Here is a 17286-nt window from a genome sequence, read left to right as displayed (position 1 = left end):
GGACACCGTCGGGGCCAGAGCAAGGTGTCCGCTAATTGAAAGTGTCCGCCTTTTGGAAAGTTTTGCAATGCAAGTTCCGAAGTTCAAAATAGACCCTAGTTTTGTATTTAACAGGTGTAATCAGTGGTGGCGCCAGGGAAGGGCTAGGGGGCTACAGCCCCTTCGTCGGAAGCACTTAGCCCCCCCCTCCATCGGGGGAAATTTTAGGTTACTATCGGAGCAAATTTGACAAAACAACGTACGGCATTCTTAAGACTTTAGACAAAAAACTGCATACTTTTGTCATTTTAGCCCCCCTGTCGGAAGCTCCAAGCCCTCTGTCAGAAGATTTCTGGCGCCACCTCTGGGTGTAGTCTGGGTAGTTGGCTATCGGGTTAAACTTAGACACTAAAAGAGAAAAAATAACCAAATTGCGCGTAACGCAACACTTTCATGGACAAAAATATTAGTAAAGATGGGCTGTAAAGAAGCTCGAAACTGTAAAAAGCCAACTAGATTGTCAAGTGTCAAAATGGTTGAAATTATTTTCTGACCAGAAAACTTTGACCAGAAAACGATCAGGAAGTAAAAATTTGTCCGCTAATCAGAGGCGTCCGCCTTTTAGAGTGTCCGTTAATTGGAGAGAATACTGTAGTTCGAAATTAGTTCCAGAAATAATCATTTGAGCTTCCTTCTTTGCCACCGCAGCGGTCTACAATACTTTATACCCGGTTTATTGAGGATCTGGTACCCAGAGTATCATATGGCTGGACTGCTAGGTAACAAGGTAAAAGATGGTGCCTCTGCGACGAAAATTTTGACGAAAATACGTCCCCTCTTAGGCCTGCACATTATGACAAACTTCCGACCTCTTTAAAAACTTTGTGAAAGTAATATCTAATTGCAGAAGGTGTTACACACATGAACAACAAGAGTGTTGGCATCCGAAACAGGACTTGATTTGCACCAGGGAAATCAGAGAACGACAGGTCACTTCTTCTATAAAATTTTCAAGTCCCTCCTATTGATGAAAGCATCTACGAAAATTCTTCAAATCTCCCTGTTTCGACCACCGACAAAATCTCTGGAATATGAGTACATTCCTCCTGGTCAGAAAGCATTAGGTCTAGTAGAGTCGATTAAAATATCTAAAAATTTAGTCCTAACTTAACCGATATCTAATTTGCATGGGCAGCCCGGCAAAAAGCTCCTTCTAAGAATGCGTTCAGAGCGACTTGGATCAATAAGTCCTGCTGAGTATTGGTTGCCTCGGCAACCTGCTCCTCCACAGAACTCTCGACTTGTGGCAGAAAGTGATGCAACCAAAGGTGTTCAGCCCACCTGCAAAGAAAAGGATACCTTATGTCATAATAGTGCAGGGTTTCTATTTCCAAACGAGGAAGGGGAGAAAGAAGACGGGATGCAACTTACCAAATATGACATTAAGGCCGTATTAGACACAAGGACAAGCAGAGGCGCAGTATTATCTAAGGCGCACGAAACATAGAGCCTATGGACCATAGGAACTTTTGCTTAGGCCTAGGCACTTATGATGACACCTTTTTGCTTTCTGTACAGTATGTATGTAAATTTCGTCACGATAAAGCGATTTCCCAGCACATTTCTACAGAAAGCACGCGACTAAGCCGCCTTCTTCGAAAGGGAACCAACAACTCCAGAAAGATTTTGAGTGTTGTCTTAAGTCTTCATTTCATCCACATCAATATAATCAACGTATTATATTACGAAATTATGTGACATGAAACATGAAATCATTACCTTTTAAGGCCGGCTGAATCACTGAAAGGAGCAGACAGAAACAGCCCAAGATCTGCGAAGAAAACAATGACAGTGAGTAATATGCAGGTTTGTTAATCGTGCTTAGATCATGTCTTGACACAAACGACCAACGAACTAACAGAAATTTATGAAACACATTGCAGTCAGATTGGCTTGACTGTCCATAAAATGATGGCTTTGTGTGTAACAATACAAAGTGCTTTTTCGAATCGATTCATGTTTGCATCCAAATTACAGAACAATTGAAAATCAACTAGCAAAATTTAAAGAGACTATAAACTAAGTGATCTGATCAGAAGGCACATTCTTACATACTCTCAATTCCTTAAAGCAAGCTGGAAATCGTCCCTTTGGTACCTACAACTAGTTAGCTTTGAATCTATTTTGATATATGTTTCAGTAAAAACCAAAGTGGCACTGAAGATACTGAGAAAATTGAGTGTGACTTTATTTGGTTTTGGTGACATTATCAAAACAAGTGTTTGAGCATTTTATGGCAGCACCAGGTGACATTGAGCCTAAGCAGATATACGATGAAACAACGTTTACACAAGTGACAACGAATTACGAAATAAAGAAACAAAATTGAATGGTTCGACCTTTGGCATCTACAAAAAATGAACTTCAAATTTTGAAAACAAAATGAACATGATTGACAATAACGACAAACCTGGCATATCCAATTTAATGTCTAGCTTTTCAAGATCGATTCTAGATCTTCTGTAAACATCGCTTATCCAGGAGCTCCAGTTATCAATTTCCCTAAAAATGGATCAAGCAATATTCAGAGATTGTGAACTGGGAAGAACTTAAAATGTTTCTGAAACTGTAAGTGACTTGACAATTAACGTCATATGGGTGTGTGATTGGATTGTAAGAAAGGTATCTAAATTAAGATTGACATTAAAGGTATAAATCTAATTGTTCACATTTCACATTTCACAATTGTGCTACATTTCGCATTAGTCATGTGCCAGGTGAAGAGGGCACTCAGGAGATGGCACAAAAAAGAAAACTGAAAATCTGAAGACTCTGCCAGATTGAAATTATGAAAGCACCTGTTCACACACAATGAAAAGCAGTCCCATAGAAAATTAAAAACTAAATTGGAAAAAGCAGCTTGTAGAAGTGAAAGAGCCAATAACCCGGCTATTACAAATCTCGCTGCCATAACACTCCTGTAAGTGTAAAAACTAAACTACAGAGATATTTACCTGAAGTTTAATCGGCTTTCTGAATTTCGTGTTGCCTTTTGTCGGAGCCAACGTTGCAGAAGAACAGGCATGGTTGGTGGGAGATCAATTAACTTGAAAAATCTATGAATTCCTTGCCCAAATCGGTCCATGCTGGAAAAAAGCGAGCACTTAAAACAAGTGAATATAGAGTCTTAAAATCTTTGCTGCAAATGGCTGGAAAGAAGGCTGCAAATAGGCAAGAGACACTGACAATAAAATCAATACTGAATAATATAAAGATTGTTGCTTTACAAGTAGTTTTGATACACACAACGTCCCCATAAAATCTGAGTGTATCAAAGTGTTCATTTTTGAACTGAGACGAAAAACCTCATACATAGTATGAAAGGGTTGAAATATCCTTGCTTTGGCAAACTAGATCTGAAGAAATTGAATTCCGATCAACAATTCTGAATTCTGTCGATCCCACATCTCTTAGTCGCATGAGCAGGATTACTCAAAATGATATGTTATTTCAAACTCTGACAGGGAACATGGTGCTAAAGGTTGGATAGAAGTACGATTTAATAAAGCGAATTTTTGTATCATGGAACTTATGTCTTCTTTCTAGCTCTCGTGGATAGCGCTCTATCAGCCTTAAAGGTTTGTTAGCAGCTGTAAATATCATCAGCTGTACCGTCTTCAAAATATATGTGGCTTAGTAGCTTAGGCTATCGACACACGGTAAAGCAATTCGGAAGGCTGAAGGTTGGGCTCTATCCTTTATTTAGGAAAGGACTAACAACGACGAAGAAGCTAAAGAAATCGAGAACAGGAAGTCTGGATTGAAGAAACTGGCCATCCTTTGTCTCCATGCTTTGGCTCATGGGCACGGCTCGCATACAGGAATCGCCTTTACTTTAAGCAAGACAGTTAATGACAAAAAATAAATGATATATCCAACAATTAATACCACCTTGACTCTCCAAATAGCAAGGAAAAGCGGAAACCTAACATACTGTTGTTTTATACTGTAAGGGTTATTTACCTTGTCTTTGTTGCATATGCAAGTACGATGACGTCATTTTGCAAATAGTAAAGCTGACTGTTCACTCCAATGCCATTGCTTAGATAGAAGGGTTCTTCTGTTCCACGTTTTCCAAGCCAAACAAAGACATCCGAAGATAATTTTCGATTAAGGATGAAATCAACGTCGATCAGAATAATTGTTGAGCACTTCGGTCTCTCACGATTCACCTCAACCAAAGCTCCTAAAAAGGGACAACAAACTGCATTGCAATGGACTCGCCTATGCTCATTGATCACACAATACAACACCGTTTGAAGGTGGAAATGGGGTGCTATGGAGAAACTTTTTCCAAGCACCGTATGTGGCAAAAGGAACAATAGCGTAATTTTCAAGCATTTTTTTAAGCATTTCACTAAAATGTAATGGGCCAAAATGGGGGTATTTTTGTTAATTTATCATAATTTTTTTTCCCAAAAACGCAAAAAGTAAGATTGTCAATGTCTACCAGGAGAGCTACAATTCCTATCACTGGCAAGATAGCCAAATTTAATCCAACCTAACATATCAATTAATTCGAATGCCTTTCCTTGTAAAACAATTTGAGATGTTTCAAAGCACATCGATTGATCCAGGATCATTAAACAGCCATACCCGTTATGTTTGAGAACTAGAGGACAGTTAAAATGTGCGTCTACATATGGTATGTGACTTTGTATGACGACTTATGTAGCAATAAGCATGAATCAGCATAACATATGAAACGTGGTGAAATCATTAAAGAATCAAGATACGCTAGGGTACATATTTAACAGATAACAGAAACATAACATGGGTTGTATTTTTGCGAAAAAATTTCTATATTTTTAATATAATCTATGAAAGTAAATATGATTTCTAGTACGTCCTTTCATTGATTATCGGGAAATAGCATTTGTTGAGAAATGGTCGAATTGTTCGTAAAAAATACACTCTTTCACTGCTGTTTGAATTTATACATGCGAACAAGAATAACTCAAATAAATGTGCTCCAAAAACGCTTAGCCAAATCAAGTGCTTCCAATCAACTACTGTGCATGTCTACGTGATACAAATCTGCATTCAGAAATAAATTATTACCTTTCCTTTTCAAAAACCCTAGCGCATATAAACAACTCTCACATGGAATTTTCCAAGGTCATTTTGGACTTCGCGCAGTAGCCCGGAAAGTATGGCAAAAATCAGGCATGGGAAACGCATTGGATTGAATGAAACTATATTTAGTTCTAGTAAAAACCTATCAATGTGACATATAAGGGGTGCATAATAAAACACAAATTTACGGAGATACCAACCATATTCTCGTAACAGTTTCACAAGTTCCTGAGCAGTGCAAATCTCATTCTCTTCAACGCTTGCAATAAAACTTGTCTTGCCTCTAATTTCGTCCATGGTCTGATTGAAAAATAAATTTCATCCTTGCAAGTTAAATGCAATACTGGATATACGTATAAAAATACAGCTCATAATAAAATGGGATTCTCAGCTAATTGTGCGCATATAATCAAGCATATAGCTCATTATAAATTAATTAAATTAGTGAACATGCCCTTTCGTGCAGAGTTCTTATCGAATTCTGAGAAAACCTCAAATGACTCGATCCTGTAACAAACGCTTTAAAACCCCTTCCACATAGACGCTTACGTGAAAACGGAAAACATTTGTTTCGTTTCCATTTAGATGAGAAAGCGAACTTTGCTCTAATAGAAGGGGGGAGGTATTAGAAGGGGGGTGTTCATGTCGACCAGTTTTCAATAGGAGGGGGGTGCTAATAGAAAGGGGTGTTCATGTCGGCCAGTTCTCAGTAGAAGGGGGTTGCTAATAAAAGGAGGTGTTCATTCCGGCCAACTTTCAATAGAAAGGGGGTGCTAATAGAAGAGGGTGTTCATGTCAACCAGTTTTCAATATAAGGGGGTTGCTAATAGAAGGGGGTGTTCAGGTTGGCCAATTTTCAATAGAAGAAAGATGCTAATAGAAAGGGGTGCTCATGTCGGCCAGTTTTCAATAGAAAGGGGTTGTTAATAGAAGGGGGTGTTCAGGTTGGCCAATTTTCAACAAAATGCCAATAAACTTCAATAGCAAAGGGGAGCTAATAGAAGGAGTGGATGTTGGTAAATCTTTCATTAAAAGGCAGTGGAATTATTAGGATGGTGACACTGGTTACTTCATAATGGATAAATGGTTAGAGATAAAGATAGACAAACATAAGGGCAAATTCTTCTGAAATTAATACACGGGGGGCCCGTCTAATAGAGACACTATAGTATTTGTGAAGACGCTGCCACTTAATGGCAAGGAATTTATCACGGAGATTAGGTTTACTGAGCAAGGTGTTCTTATAATCCAAGAGTCAATTATAAAAAAATATACACATCTTACTGCGCAAAAGGAATCGTAATGTAATATGATACTACGTAATATTACTTACGCTGAAAATTTCAGATTTGGGAAATGAATAAGAAACAAAACTTCATTACGTTTGTTGAATTTGATGAAAACAAATTTTCTATCACCTAGAGCTTATTTTTAAGCAAGTTTTCATATGGAAAATATCCAAACAAAATAATTGTTTATTCTATCTAGGGGAACAAACAACAGACATGAAAAGTAGAAAATTCATCATTAATCAAATTAATGCAACTTGTTATATTGAGACAACCCAAAGAATAATATGCACTTAGAAGATCTTCTACATCATTGAAAGTAAAGTTAATGTAGCCCCCCCCCCCGTCCAGGGAAAACGACTTTCTAAGCAACATACATTAACTGCTGTCTTACCGGTCGACATCATACGGAGGATACTGTAGACAACATACCTTGAGCCAATGGGAGAAGCAGGAAATGAAATGCTTAGCCTCTATTGTGTTGTCAGTCATGAACAGCACATTTCTGTACCGCTTAATCTGAAAATGGTAATCATATATGTTATGTGGAAATAAAATCATTACTGTCATCAACAGTGGGTGTATTTTCAAATAAGTTAAAAACTTCAAGCTATAACAAAAATTCAAGCTATAAGAATAGCTCACCAATCTGCAATATTCTTGTAAAGACGTATTTTCTAAAGACGTAGAGTATGCCACTGAATCAAATGTTGAAGTTGTTTCATCTGAAAAGCAATGATTAAAAATTGTTGTCACCGTTAGGACAAAAGCTTTAGGACAATGAAAATTGCAAACGATTAATCAATTTGTCGTTACGAAAATCAAACTAGACACCTCTAATCAGAGATAAACAATTATTGAGAATATTGTTAAGAATATATATGAACTTTATCAAATAAAGAAAACCAAAAGAGAGCATTTTTCGTGCAGTTATCAACTACAACGTGCATTAATAAAAAATCCTTTTATGTTTGACAATAACTTAAAAGCAGAAATTTAGGTGCATCTTTAATCTAAAAAGAAAGGAAAGAGGATAGATTGACCAAGCTCTCAAAATAAGTTAAAATATGTTTAGGGATAACTCATATTCAATCTTAAAACAAGTGGTGCTCTCTCCTCGATTAGCCCAACTACTCAGAGAGTCCCTCCTTAAGGAATTCCCCTTCATACAATTTGGTATGTAGGCTATTATTTCTCTGTTGTTTTTAGATTTGTGTTTAATTTGTATTGTGTGTAGTATTGTATTAATGTAACTGATAAATTGTATGTAGTTGAATTTTTAAAATAGGAGACGGAAACTAAAAAATTAGAGTTGTCCTGAAAAGCAAGTTCGAAACTTTTTTAATATCTTCCTAATCATGCATTAACATTTCCAATGATAAAGATCTAACTAGCCGGAGTTTTTAGCATATTTCTTTTAACTGTCCTTTCTGAATGTTGGTGACACCGTATCAAAAAAGGTAATGAATTTGAAAATGTAAGGAAACGTAAGTTGAACTTTTTGTGGCATTCCAATTGCATACTCATTTGATGTAATTACGTAGTCACTCTAACACTGGGATTTTTCTTCTAATAAAATCAGTACCATATCAATTTGTGGTTGACGTCAGTAAAAACTGGCGATGGACAAGAACTAATCTGGGGGATTTCTTCACTTTCAATAAGAATTAGGAAGAACTTCTGGAACTAATTCCATGATTTCAGCCAATGAATTTTTTGATTTGATTTGACAGATGGAGGCTCCCTACAAGGACCGAAACTCGTGAACGTTTTCTAAAGCGAGTTGAGACTCTTGGAGGGGAAAAGAGGTTAACATGTTGCAACAGTACCTTTGAGACGAATAGTCAGGTAAGGTTTTGATCTATCTTGCCATGCTGCTGTCCAAGGCGTGATACCTGCAGGAAACCCTGTAGGCGTCCAGGCAACAGATCCTAGCTCAAATCGACTGACGCTTGACTGGAAAATCGCTGTAAACAGTGTAAAACGAAGAAAGGCTAAGAAACTGGCAAAACACATCGCAAATTTCAAGGGAAACGCTAATGTTTATACAACTGCAAACGTTTAGGGCCTGAAATTACGGCATAATTAATTTGGCATAATCGTTGATATTGTCATAATCTACCGAGAATAAAATTGTCACGATCGTGGAGCTATCTGAGCTTTGATAAGCATCACAACACCAAGTGCTGTATTTTTACTTAACAGCACTGTGGATTTGACAAAAAAGTCGAACTATCACATGTGAGCCCATTTGCAAAGAAAATCAATTCGGAAGTGACGTACCAGCATTACTCGTGCTCAGACCTCTAGACGCTCTCCAAGGAACCTTATCCAAGAAAAATTTTTTCACGGCCTCTGTAACGGAGATCCATTCACTTTCGTTTTGTAGCCGCAATTCACCAATGAAGTCTAGAAAACTATCAGACATCACCAAACCATCTGCTAAAATACAAAATACAGAAAAAAATATTACCAACTTGACAGATAAGACATGCAGCGAAGTTAGAGAAGTTTAACCATCTCTAGCTAGTAAAAGCAAACAAAGAAATCAATTCAAGCGTCCCACTTGAAAAACATGAAGCATAACAAAGACAAATCTGACATTGTCCAAAAAATCAAGCAAGAATTTTAATAAAATCGCTTGAAGATTTCCCTTGACAGTATTACACAGGCACTACATGACAAACTAAAGCAAATAAAGAAAAATGTTTTATTTTGCATTCAGGCTTGTGGACGTTAATTTCCAAAATAATTTAAAAAATCATAAAGGATCCTTTGCATAACAAGTGTTATTCAAAGCCAGCCAACTATTGCTTAGGATATGCAGCTATCTAGCAAAAGAATTTATTCCTGCACCTATAACAGGCTCTCACAAATGTTTAAAGTACTTTCAAAGGTCACTAGCATACCATCAGAAAAGCCCCAGCCATAACCTGGGCAACTGCAATGAGTAGGGTGCAGGAATCTAGAATTAAAAGCATCAAGTCAAAGTTTATAGAAAAGTGGAAACAATACTTCAGTTCAGATTCTTGCAAATAATTAAAGAAGTTTTGTTTACCGATGTATGCTAAAGGCAACATATAGATTTGATGTCGCAGAAATTTACACTAGTGGCCAGGTACCGCGTAAAAAGCGTTCTTGAAAAGTCTCTGAAAACATTAGATGTCTCTGTAAATTTGACATTTTCGACATTTTATGAGGTCATTAGTAATTGTTTTTGTTTGAGTGTCGTAATGAACCGACCGGCAAGGAGAAAGATAAGTAAATTCTGATTCAGTGCCTATCGCGCGCAGTTGCTGTTAAGGCTATGTACATACAACCATAGAATTTTATCACCAAAATTTAAAAAAACATTTTACTCGCATCATTTGTTAACAATTAATTATATATATATATGAAATAATGAATTAGAAAATCTCCTTTGTCCACAGTGTGCATCATTCAAACAAAATGTATACAAAGACAGTAGAGATTACTGTATAGCAAATGTTTCTGATGGAAACCTGGCCTACACTTATCACAATCTCAAAGCATACTCGTCACCCAGTTACGCGACAAAGTGCCTTCAGGACCTAAGACTAGAAGGTTAAGACTTAAAAAACAGACTGACATATGACAGCAGATGCTAACAAGAGCAATAGTTTCAATTCTATCACCATAACATTTGAGCTAAACATCCTCTTGTTTCTAAATAAACAAAACAAAATTTTCTTTATAAATACTAGGAAAATAAAACTAAGTTATATACCATGTATGGTTTCTCCACCCACCCACAAAACAACGATGTTTGCCTTTGCAATTATCATCGGAAAGGTTATATCAGAACAGACACCTTCCTGCTGATAGTCGCTGATACTAGGAGCAGAAGGGTGTTAAGGGCATTGGAGGTTCCCTACCCTTTATGTAGAGAAGAGTCATGTTTTGTCGTGTACCTTGTTTTGTTGAAACTTTGGCCACTACCATAAGATAAGCATTCGTAATATGAATAGGTCAGGTGTGCATGTTTAGTTTCACTTTAGGACAAATAATCCTGTCATCTTAAGGGGCGGGAGTGCACTTTTAAATATACCAATATGGGAACAACCAATAACAAAGTTTGTTAATGTCTAATTTATACTTATACTAATTTCTAATTTCTACTAATGTCTAATTTCTCAAGATACGTTCTGAACGCCATTTCGGGTCGTTTCGGTGAAATTTATGCTGATTTTTTAAAATAAGGAGTTGGTGATTTTTGAAAAAATCATGACCCCGGACCTGCAAAAAAGTTGAAAAATCTTGAAATTTTTAAAAAAATTTCTTTTTACTCGAAACAACCTAAAAAGCCTCAAGATACGTTCTGAACGCCATTTCGGGTCGTTTCGGTGAAATTTATCCTGATTTTTTCAAAATAAGGACTTTGTGATTTTTGAAAAAATTCATGACCCCGGACCTGCAAAAAAGTTGAAAAACCTTGAAATTTTTCAAAAATTTTTTTTTACTCGAAACAACCTAAAATGCCTCAAGATACGTTCTGAACGCCATTTCGGGTCGTTTCGGTGAAATTTATGCTGATTTTTTAAAATAAGTAGTTGGTGATTTTTGAAAAAATTCATGACCCCGGACCTGCAAAAAAGTTGAAAAACCTTGAAAATTTTGAAAAAATTTCTTTTACTCGAAACAATCTAAAAAGCCTCAAATAACGTTCTGAATGCAATTTCGGGTTGTTTCGGTGAAATCTATGCTGATTTTTTGAAAAAAAAGGGTTGGTGATTTTTGAAAAAATTCATGACCCCGGACCTGCAAAAAAGTTGAAAAATCTTGAAATTTTTCAAAAATTTTTTTTCACTCAAAACAACCTAAAAAGCCGCAAGATACGTTCTGAATGCCATTTCGGGTTGTTTCAGTTAAAATTATGCTGATTTTTTAAAATGAGGAGTTGGTGATTTTTGAAAAAAATCATGACCCCGGACCTGCAAAAAAGTTGAAAAATCTTGAAATTTTTAAAAAAATTTTTTTTTACTCGAAACAACCTAAAAAGCCTCAAGATACGTTCTGAACGCCATTTCGGGTCGTTTCGGTGAAATTTATCCTGATTTTTTGAAAATAAGGACTTTGTGATTTTTGAAAAAATTCATGACCCCGGACCTGCAAAAAAGTTGAAAAACCTTGAAATTTTTCAAAAATTTTTTTTTACTCGAAACAACCTAAAATGCCTCAAGATACGTTCTGAACGCCATTTCGGGTCGTTTCGGTGAAATTTATGCTGATTTTTTAAAATAAGGAGTTGGTGATTTTTGAAAAAATTCATGACCCCGGACCTGCAAAAAAGTTGAAAAACCTTGAAAATTTTCAAAAAAATTTCTTTTACTCGAAACAATCTAAAAAGCCTCAAAATACGTTCTGAATGCAATTTCGGGTTGTTTCGGTGAAATCTATGCTGATTTTTTGAAAATAAGGAGTTGGTGATTTTTGAAAAAATTCATGACCCCGGACCTGCAAAAAGGTTGAAAAATCTTGAAATTTTTCAAAAAATTTTTTTTACTCAAAACAACCTAAAAAGCCGCAAGATACGTTCTGAATGCCATTTCGGGTTGTTTCAGTGAAAATTATGCTGATTTTTTGAAAAAAGGGTTGGTGATTTTTGAAAAAATTCATGACCCCGCACCTGCAAAAAAGTTGAAAAATCTTGAAATTTTTCAAAAAATTTTCTTTTACTCGTAACAACCTAAAAAGCCGCAAGATACGTTCTGAACGCCATTTCGGGTCGTTTCGGTGAAATTTATGCTGATTTTAGGAAAATAAAGACTTTGTGATTTTTGAAAAAATTCATGACCCCGGACCTGCAAAAAAGTTGAAAAACCTTGAAATTTTTCAAAAATTTTTTTTTACTCAAAACAACCTAAAAAGCCGCAAGATACGTTCTGAATGCCATTTCGGGTTGTTTCAGTGAAAATTATGCTGATTTTTTGAAAAAAAAGGGTTGGTGATTTTTGAAAAAAATTCATGACCCCGGACCTGCAAAAAAGTTTGAAAAATCTTGAAATTTTTCAAAAATTTTTTTTTACTCAAAACAACCTAAAAAGCCGCAAGATACGTTCTGAATGCCATTTCGGGTTGTTTCAGTGAAAATTATGCTGATTTTTTGAAAAAAGGGTTGGTGATTTTTGAAAAAATTCATGACCCCGGACCTGCAAAAAAGTTGAAAAACCTTGAAAATTTTCAAAAAAATTTCTTTTACTCGAAACAACCTAAAAAGCCGCAAGATACGTTCTGAACGCCATTTCGGGTCGTTTCGGTGAAATTTATGCTGATTTTAGGAAAATAAAGACTTTGTGATTTTTGAAAAAATTCATGACCCCGGACCTGCAAAAAAGTTGAAAAACCTTGAAATTTTTCAAAAATTTTTTTTTACTCGAAACAACCTAAAAAGCCTCAAGATACGTTCTGAACGCCATTTCGGGTCGTTTCGGTGAAATTTATCCTGATTTTTTGAAAATAAGAACTTTGTGATTTTTGAAAAAATTCATGCCCCGGACTTGCAAAAAATTTGAAAAACCTTGAAATTTTTCAAAAATTTTTTTTTACTCGAAACAACCTAAAATGCCTCAAGATACGTTCTGAACGCCATTTCGGGTCGTTTCGGTGAAATTTATGCTGATTTTTTAAAATAAGGAGTTGGTGATTTTTAAAAAAATTCATGACCCCGGACTTGTAAAAAAGTTGAAAAATCCTGAAATTTTTGAAAAATTTTTTTTTAATCGAAACATCCTAAAATGCCTCAAGATACGTTCTGAACGCCATTTCGGGTCGTTTCGGTGAAATTTATGCTGATTTTTTAAAATAAGGAGTTGGTGATTTTTGACAAAATTCATGACCCCGGACCTGCAAAAAAGTTGAAAAATCCTGAAATTTTTCAAAAAAAATTTTTTTACTCAAAACAACTTAAAAAGCCGCAAGATACGTTCTGAACGCCATTTCAGGTCGTTTCCGTGAAATTTATGCTGATCTTTTGAAAAAAAGGAGTTGGTGATTATTGAAAAAATTGATGACCCCCGACCTGCAAAAAAGTTGAAAAATCTTGAAATTTTTCAAAAATCTTTTCTTACTCGAAACAACCTAAAATGCCTCAAGATACGTTCTGAACGCCATTTCGGGTCGTTTCGGTGAAATTTATCCTGATTTTTTGAAAATAAGAACTTTGTGATTTTTGAAAAAATTCATGCCCCGGACTTGCAAAAAATTTGAAAAACCTTGAAATTTTTCAAAAATTTTTTTTTACTCGAAACAACCTAAAATGCCTCAAGATACGTTCTGAACGCCATTTCGGGTCGTTTCGGTGAAATTTATGCTGATTTTTTAAAATAAGGAGTTGGTGATTTTTAAAAAAATTCATGACCCCGGACTTGTAAAAAAGTTGAAAAATCCTGAAATTTTTGAAAAATTTTTTTTTAATCGAAACATCCTAAAATGCCTCAAGATACGTTCTGAACGCCATTTCGGGTCGTTTCGGTGAAATTTATGCTGATTTTTTAAAATAAGGAGTTGGTGATTTTTGACAAAATTCATGACCCCGGACCTGCAAAAAAGTTGAAAAATCCTGAAATTTTTCAAAAAAAATTTTTTTACTCAAAACAACTTAAAAAGCCGCAAGATACGTTCTGAACGCCATTTCAGGTCGTTTCCGTGAAATTTATGCTGATCTTTTGAAAAAAAGGAGTTGGTGATTATTGAAAAAATTGATGACCCCCGACCTGCAAAAAAGTTGAAAAATCTTGAAATTTTTCAAAAATCTTTTCTTACTCGAAACAACCTAAAATGCCTCAAGATACGTTCTGAACGCCATTTCGGGTCTTTTCGGTGAAATTTATGATGATTTTAGGAAAATAAGGACTTTGTGATTTTTTGAAAAAATTCATGACCCCGGACCTGCAAAAAAGTTGAAAAACCTTGAAATTTTTGAAAAATTTTTTTTACTCCAAACAACCTAAAATGCCTCAAGATACGTTCTGAGCGCCATTTCGGGTCGTTTCGGTGAAATTTATGCTGATCTTGTGAAAATAAGGAGTTGGTGATTATTGAAAAAATTGATGACCCCGGACCTGCAGAAAAGTTGAAAAACCTTGAAATTTTTCAAAAATCTTTTCTTACTCGAAACAACCTAAAAAGCCTCAAGATACGTTCTGAACGCCATTTCGGGTCGTTTTGGTGAAATTTATGCTGATTTTTTGAAAATAAGGAGTTGGTGATTTTTGAAAAAATTCATGACCCCGGACCTGCAAAAAATTTAAAAATCTTGAAATTTTTCAAAAAAATTTTTTTTACTCAAAACAACCTAAAAAGCCGCAAGATACATTCTGAATGCCATTTCGGGTTGTTTCGGTGAAATTTATGCTGATTTTAGGAAGATAAGGAGTTGGTGATTTTTAAAAAAATTCATGACCCCGGACCTGCAAAAAGGTTGAAAAATCTTGAAATTTTTCAAAAAAAATTTTTTTACTCAAAACAACTTAAAAAGCCGCAAGATACGTTCTGAACGCCATTTCAGGTCGTTTCCGTGAAATTTATGCTGATCTTTTGAAAAAAAGGAGTTGGTGATTATTGAAAAAATTGATGACCCCCGACCTGCAAAAAAGTTGAAAAATCTTGAAATTTTTCAAAAATCTTTTCTTACTCGAAACAACCTAAAATGCCTCAAGATACGTTCTGAACGCCATTTCGGGTCGTTTCGGTGAAATTTATCCTGATTTTTTGAAAATAAGAACTTTGTGATTTTTGAAAAAATTCATGCCCCGGACTTGCAAAAAATTTGAAAAACCTTGAAATTTTTCAAAAATTTTTTTTTACTCGAAACAACCTAAAATGCCTCAAGATACGTTCTGAACGCCATTTCGGGTCGTTTCGGTGAAATTTATGCTGATTTTTTAAAATAAGGAGTTGGTGATTTTTAAAAAAATTCATGACCCCGGACTTGTAAAAAAGTTGAAAAATCCTGAAATTTTTGAAAAATTTTTTTTTAATCGAAACATCCTAAAATGCCTCAAGATACGTTCTGAACGCCATTTCGGGTCGTTTCGGTGAAATTTATGCTGATTTTTTAAAATAAGGAGTTGGTGATTTTTGACAAAATTCATGACCCCGGACCTGCAAAAAAGTTGAAAAATCCTGAAATTTTTCAAAAAAAATTTTTTTACTCAAAACAACTTAAAAAGCCGCAAGATACGTTCTGAACGCCATTTCAGGTCGTTTCCGTGAAATTTATGCTGATCTTTTGAAAAAAAGGAGTTGGTGATTATTGAAAAAATTGATGACCCCCGACCTGCAAAAAAGTTGAAAAATCTTGAAATTTTTCAAAAATCTTTTCTTACTCGAAACAACCTAAAATGCCTCAAGATACGTTCTGAACGCCATTTCGGGTCTTTTCGGTGAAATTTATGATGATTTTAGGAAAATAAGGACTTTGTGATTTTTTGAAAAAATTCATGACCCCGGACCTGCAAAAAAGTTGAAAAACCTTGAAATTTTTGAAAAATTTTTTTTACTCCAAACAACCTAAAATGCCTCAAGATACGTTCTGAGCGCCATTTCGGGTCGTTTCGGTGAAATTTATGCTGATCTTGTGAAAATAAGGAGTTGGTGATTATTGAAAAAATTGATGACCCCGGACCTGCAGAAAAGTTGAAAAACCTTGAAATTTTTCAAAAATCTTTTCTTACTCGAAACAACCTAAAAAGCCTCAAGATACGTTCTGAACGCCATTTCGGGTCGTTTTGGTGAAATTTATGCTGATTTTTTGAAAATAAGGAGTTGGTGATTTTTGAAAAAATTCATGACCCCGGACCTGCAAAAAATTTAAAAATCTTGAAATTTTTCAAAAAAATTTTTTTTACTCAAAACAACCTAAAAAGCCGCAAGATACATTCTGAATGCCATTTCGGGTTGTTTCGGTGAAATTTATGCTGATTTTAGGAAGATAAGGAGTTGGTGATTTTTAAAAAAATTCATGACCCCGGACCTGCAAAAAAGTTGAAAAATCTTGAAATTTTTCAAAAATTTTTTTTTACTCAAAATAACCTAAAAAGCCGCAAGATACGTTCTGAATGCCATTTTGGGTTGTTTCAGTGAAAATTATGCTGATTTTTTAAAAAAAAAGGGTTGGTGATTTTTGAAAAAATTCATGACCCTGGACCTGCAAAAAAGTTGAAAAATCTTGAAATTTTTCAAAAATTTTTCTTTTACTCGAAACAACCTAAAAAGCCGCAAGATACGTTCTGAACGCCATTTCGGGTCGTTTCGGTGAAATTTATGCTGATTTTAGGAAGATAAGGACTTTGTGATTTTTGAAAAAATTCATGACCCCGGACCTGCAAAAAAGTTGAAAAACCTTGAAATTTTTGAAAAATTTTTTTTTACTCGAAACAACCTAAAATGCCTCAAGATACATTCTGAATGCCATTTCGGGTTGTTTCAGTGAAAATTATGCTGATTTTTTGAAAAAAAGGGTTGGTGATTTTTGAAAAAATTCATGACCCCGGACATGCAAAAAAGTTGAAAAAACTTGAAATTTTTCAAAAATTTTTTTTCACTCAAAATAACCTAAAAAGCCGCAAGATACGTTCTGAATGCCATTTCGGGTTGTTTCAGTGAAAATTATGCTGATTTTTTGAAAAAAAAGGGTTGGTGATTTTTGAAAAAATTCATGACCCTGGACCTGCAAAAAAGTTGAAAAATCTTGAAATTTTTCAAAAAATTTTCTTTTACTCGAAACAACCTAAAAAGCCGCAAGATACGTTCTGAACGCCATTTCGGGTCGTTTCGGTTAAATTTATGTTGATTTTTTGAAAATAAGGAGTTGGTGATTTTTGAAAAATTTCATGACCCCGGACCTGCAAAAAAGTTGAAA

General features: G+C 35.1%; 1 protein-coding gene across 1 annotated transcript in view; it reads right to left on the bottom strand.

The window, feature by feature from the left end:
• Positions 1-386: 386 nt before the first annotated feature.
• The window catches only part of LOC135695058 (cortactin-binding protein 2-like), a 39727-nt gene continuing 22827 nt past the window's right edge, over positions 387-17286 (bottom strand). Inside the window, exons 2-12 of the mRNA XM_089112271.1 lie at positions 9314-9369; positions 8688-8846; positions 8234-8371; positions 7050-7129; positions 6837-6923; positions 5316-5415; positions 4003-4225; positions 2994-3125; positions 2450-2541; positions 1759-1810; positions 387-1320 (exon numbers count right to left, since the gene is read on the bottom strand). Coding sequence (XP_088968397.1) covers positions 1158-1320; positions 1759-1810; positions 2450-2541; positions 2994-3125; positions 4003-4225; positions 5316-5415; positions 6837-6923; positions 7050-7129; positions 8234-8371; positions 8688-8846; positions 9314-9369 — 1282 coding nt within the window. The 3' untranslated portion in view covers positions 387-1157. The remainder of the gene's footprint in view (positions 1321-1758; positions 1811-2449; positions 2542-2993; positions 3126-4002; positions 4226-5315; positions 5416-6836; positions 6924-7049; positions 7130-8233; positions 8372-8687; positions 8847-9313; positions 9370-17286) is intronic.

The sequence above is a fragment of the Rhopilema esculentum genome, chromosome 3 (genome assembly GCF_057945365.1).
Source record: "Rhopilema esculentum isolate cy_ngs chromosome 3, ASM5794536v1, whole genome shotgun sequence".
NCBI lineage: Eukaryota > Metazoa > Cnidaria > Scyphozoa > Rhizostomeae > Rhizostomatidae > Rhopilema > Rhopilema esculentum.
This window is presented reverse-complemented; position numbering and strand designations above follow the sequence as displayed.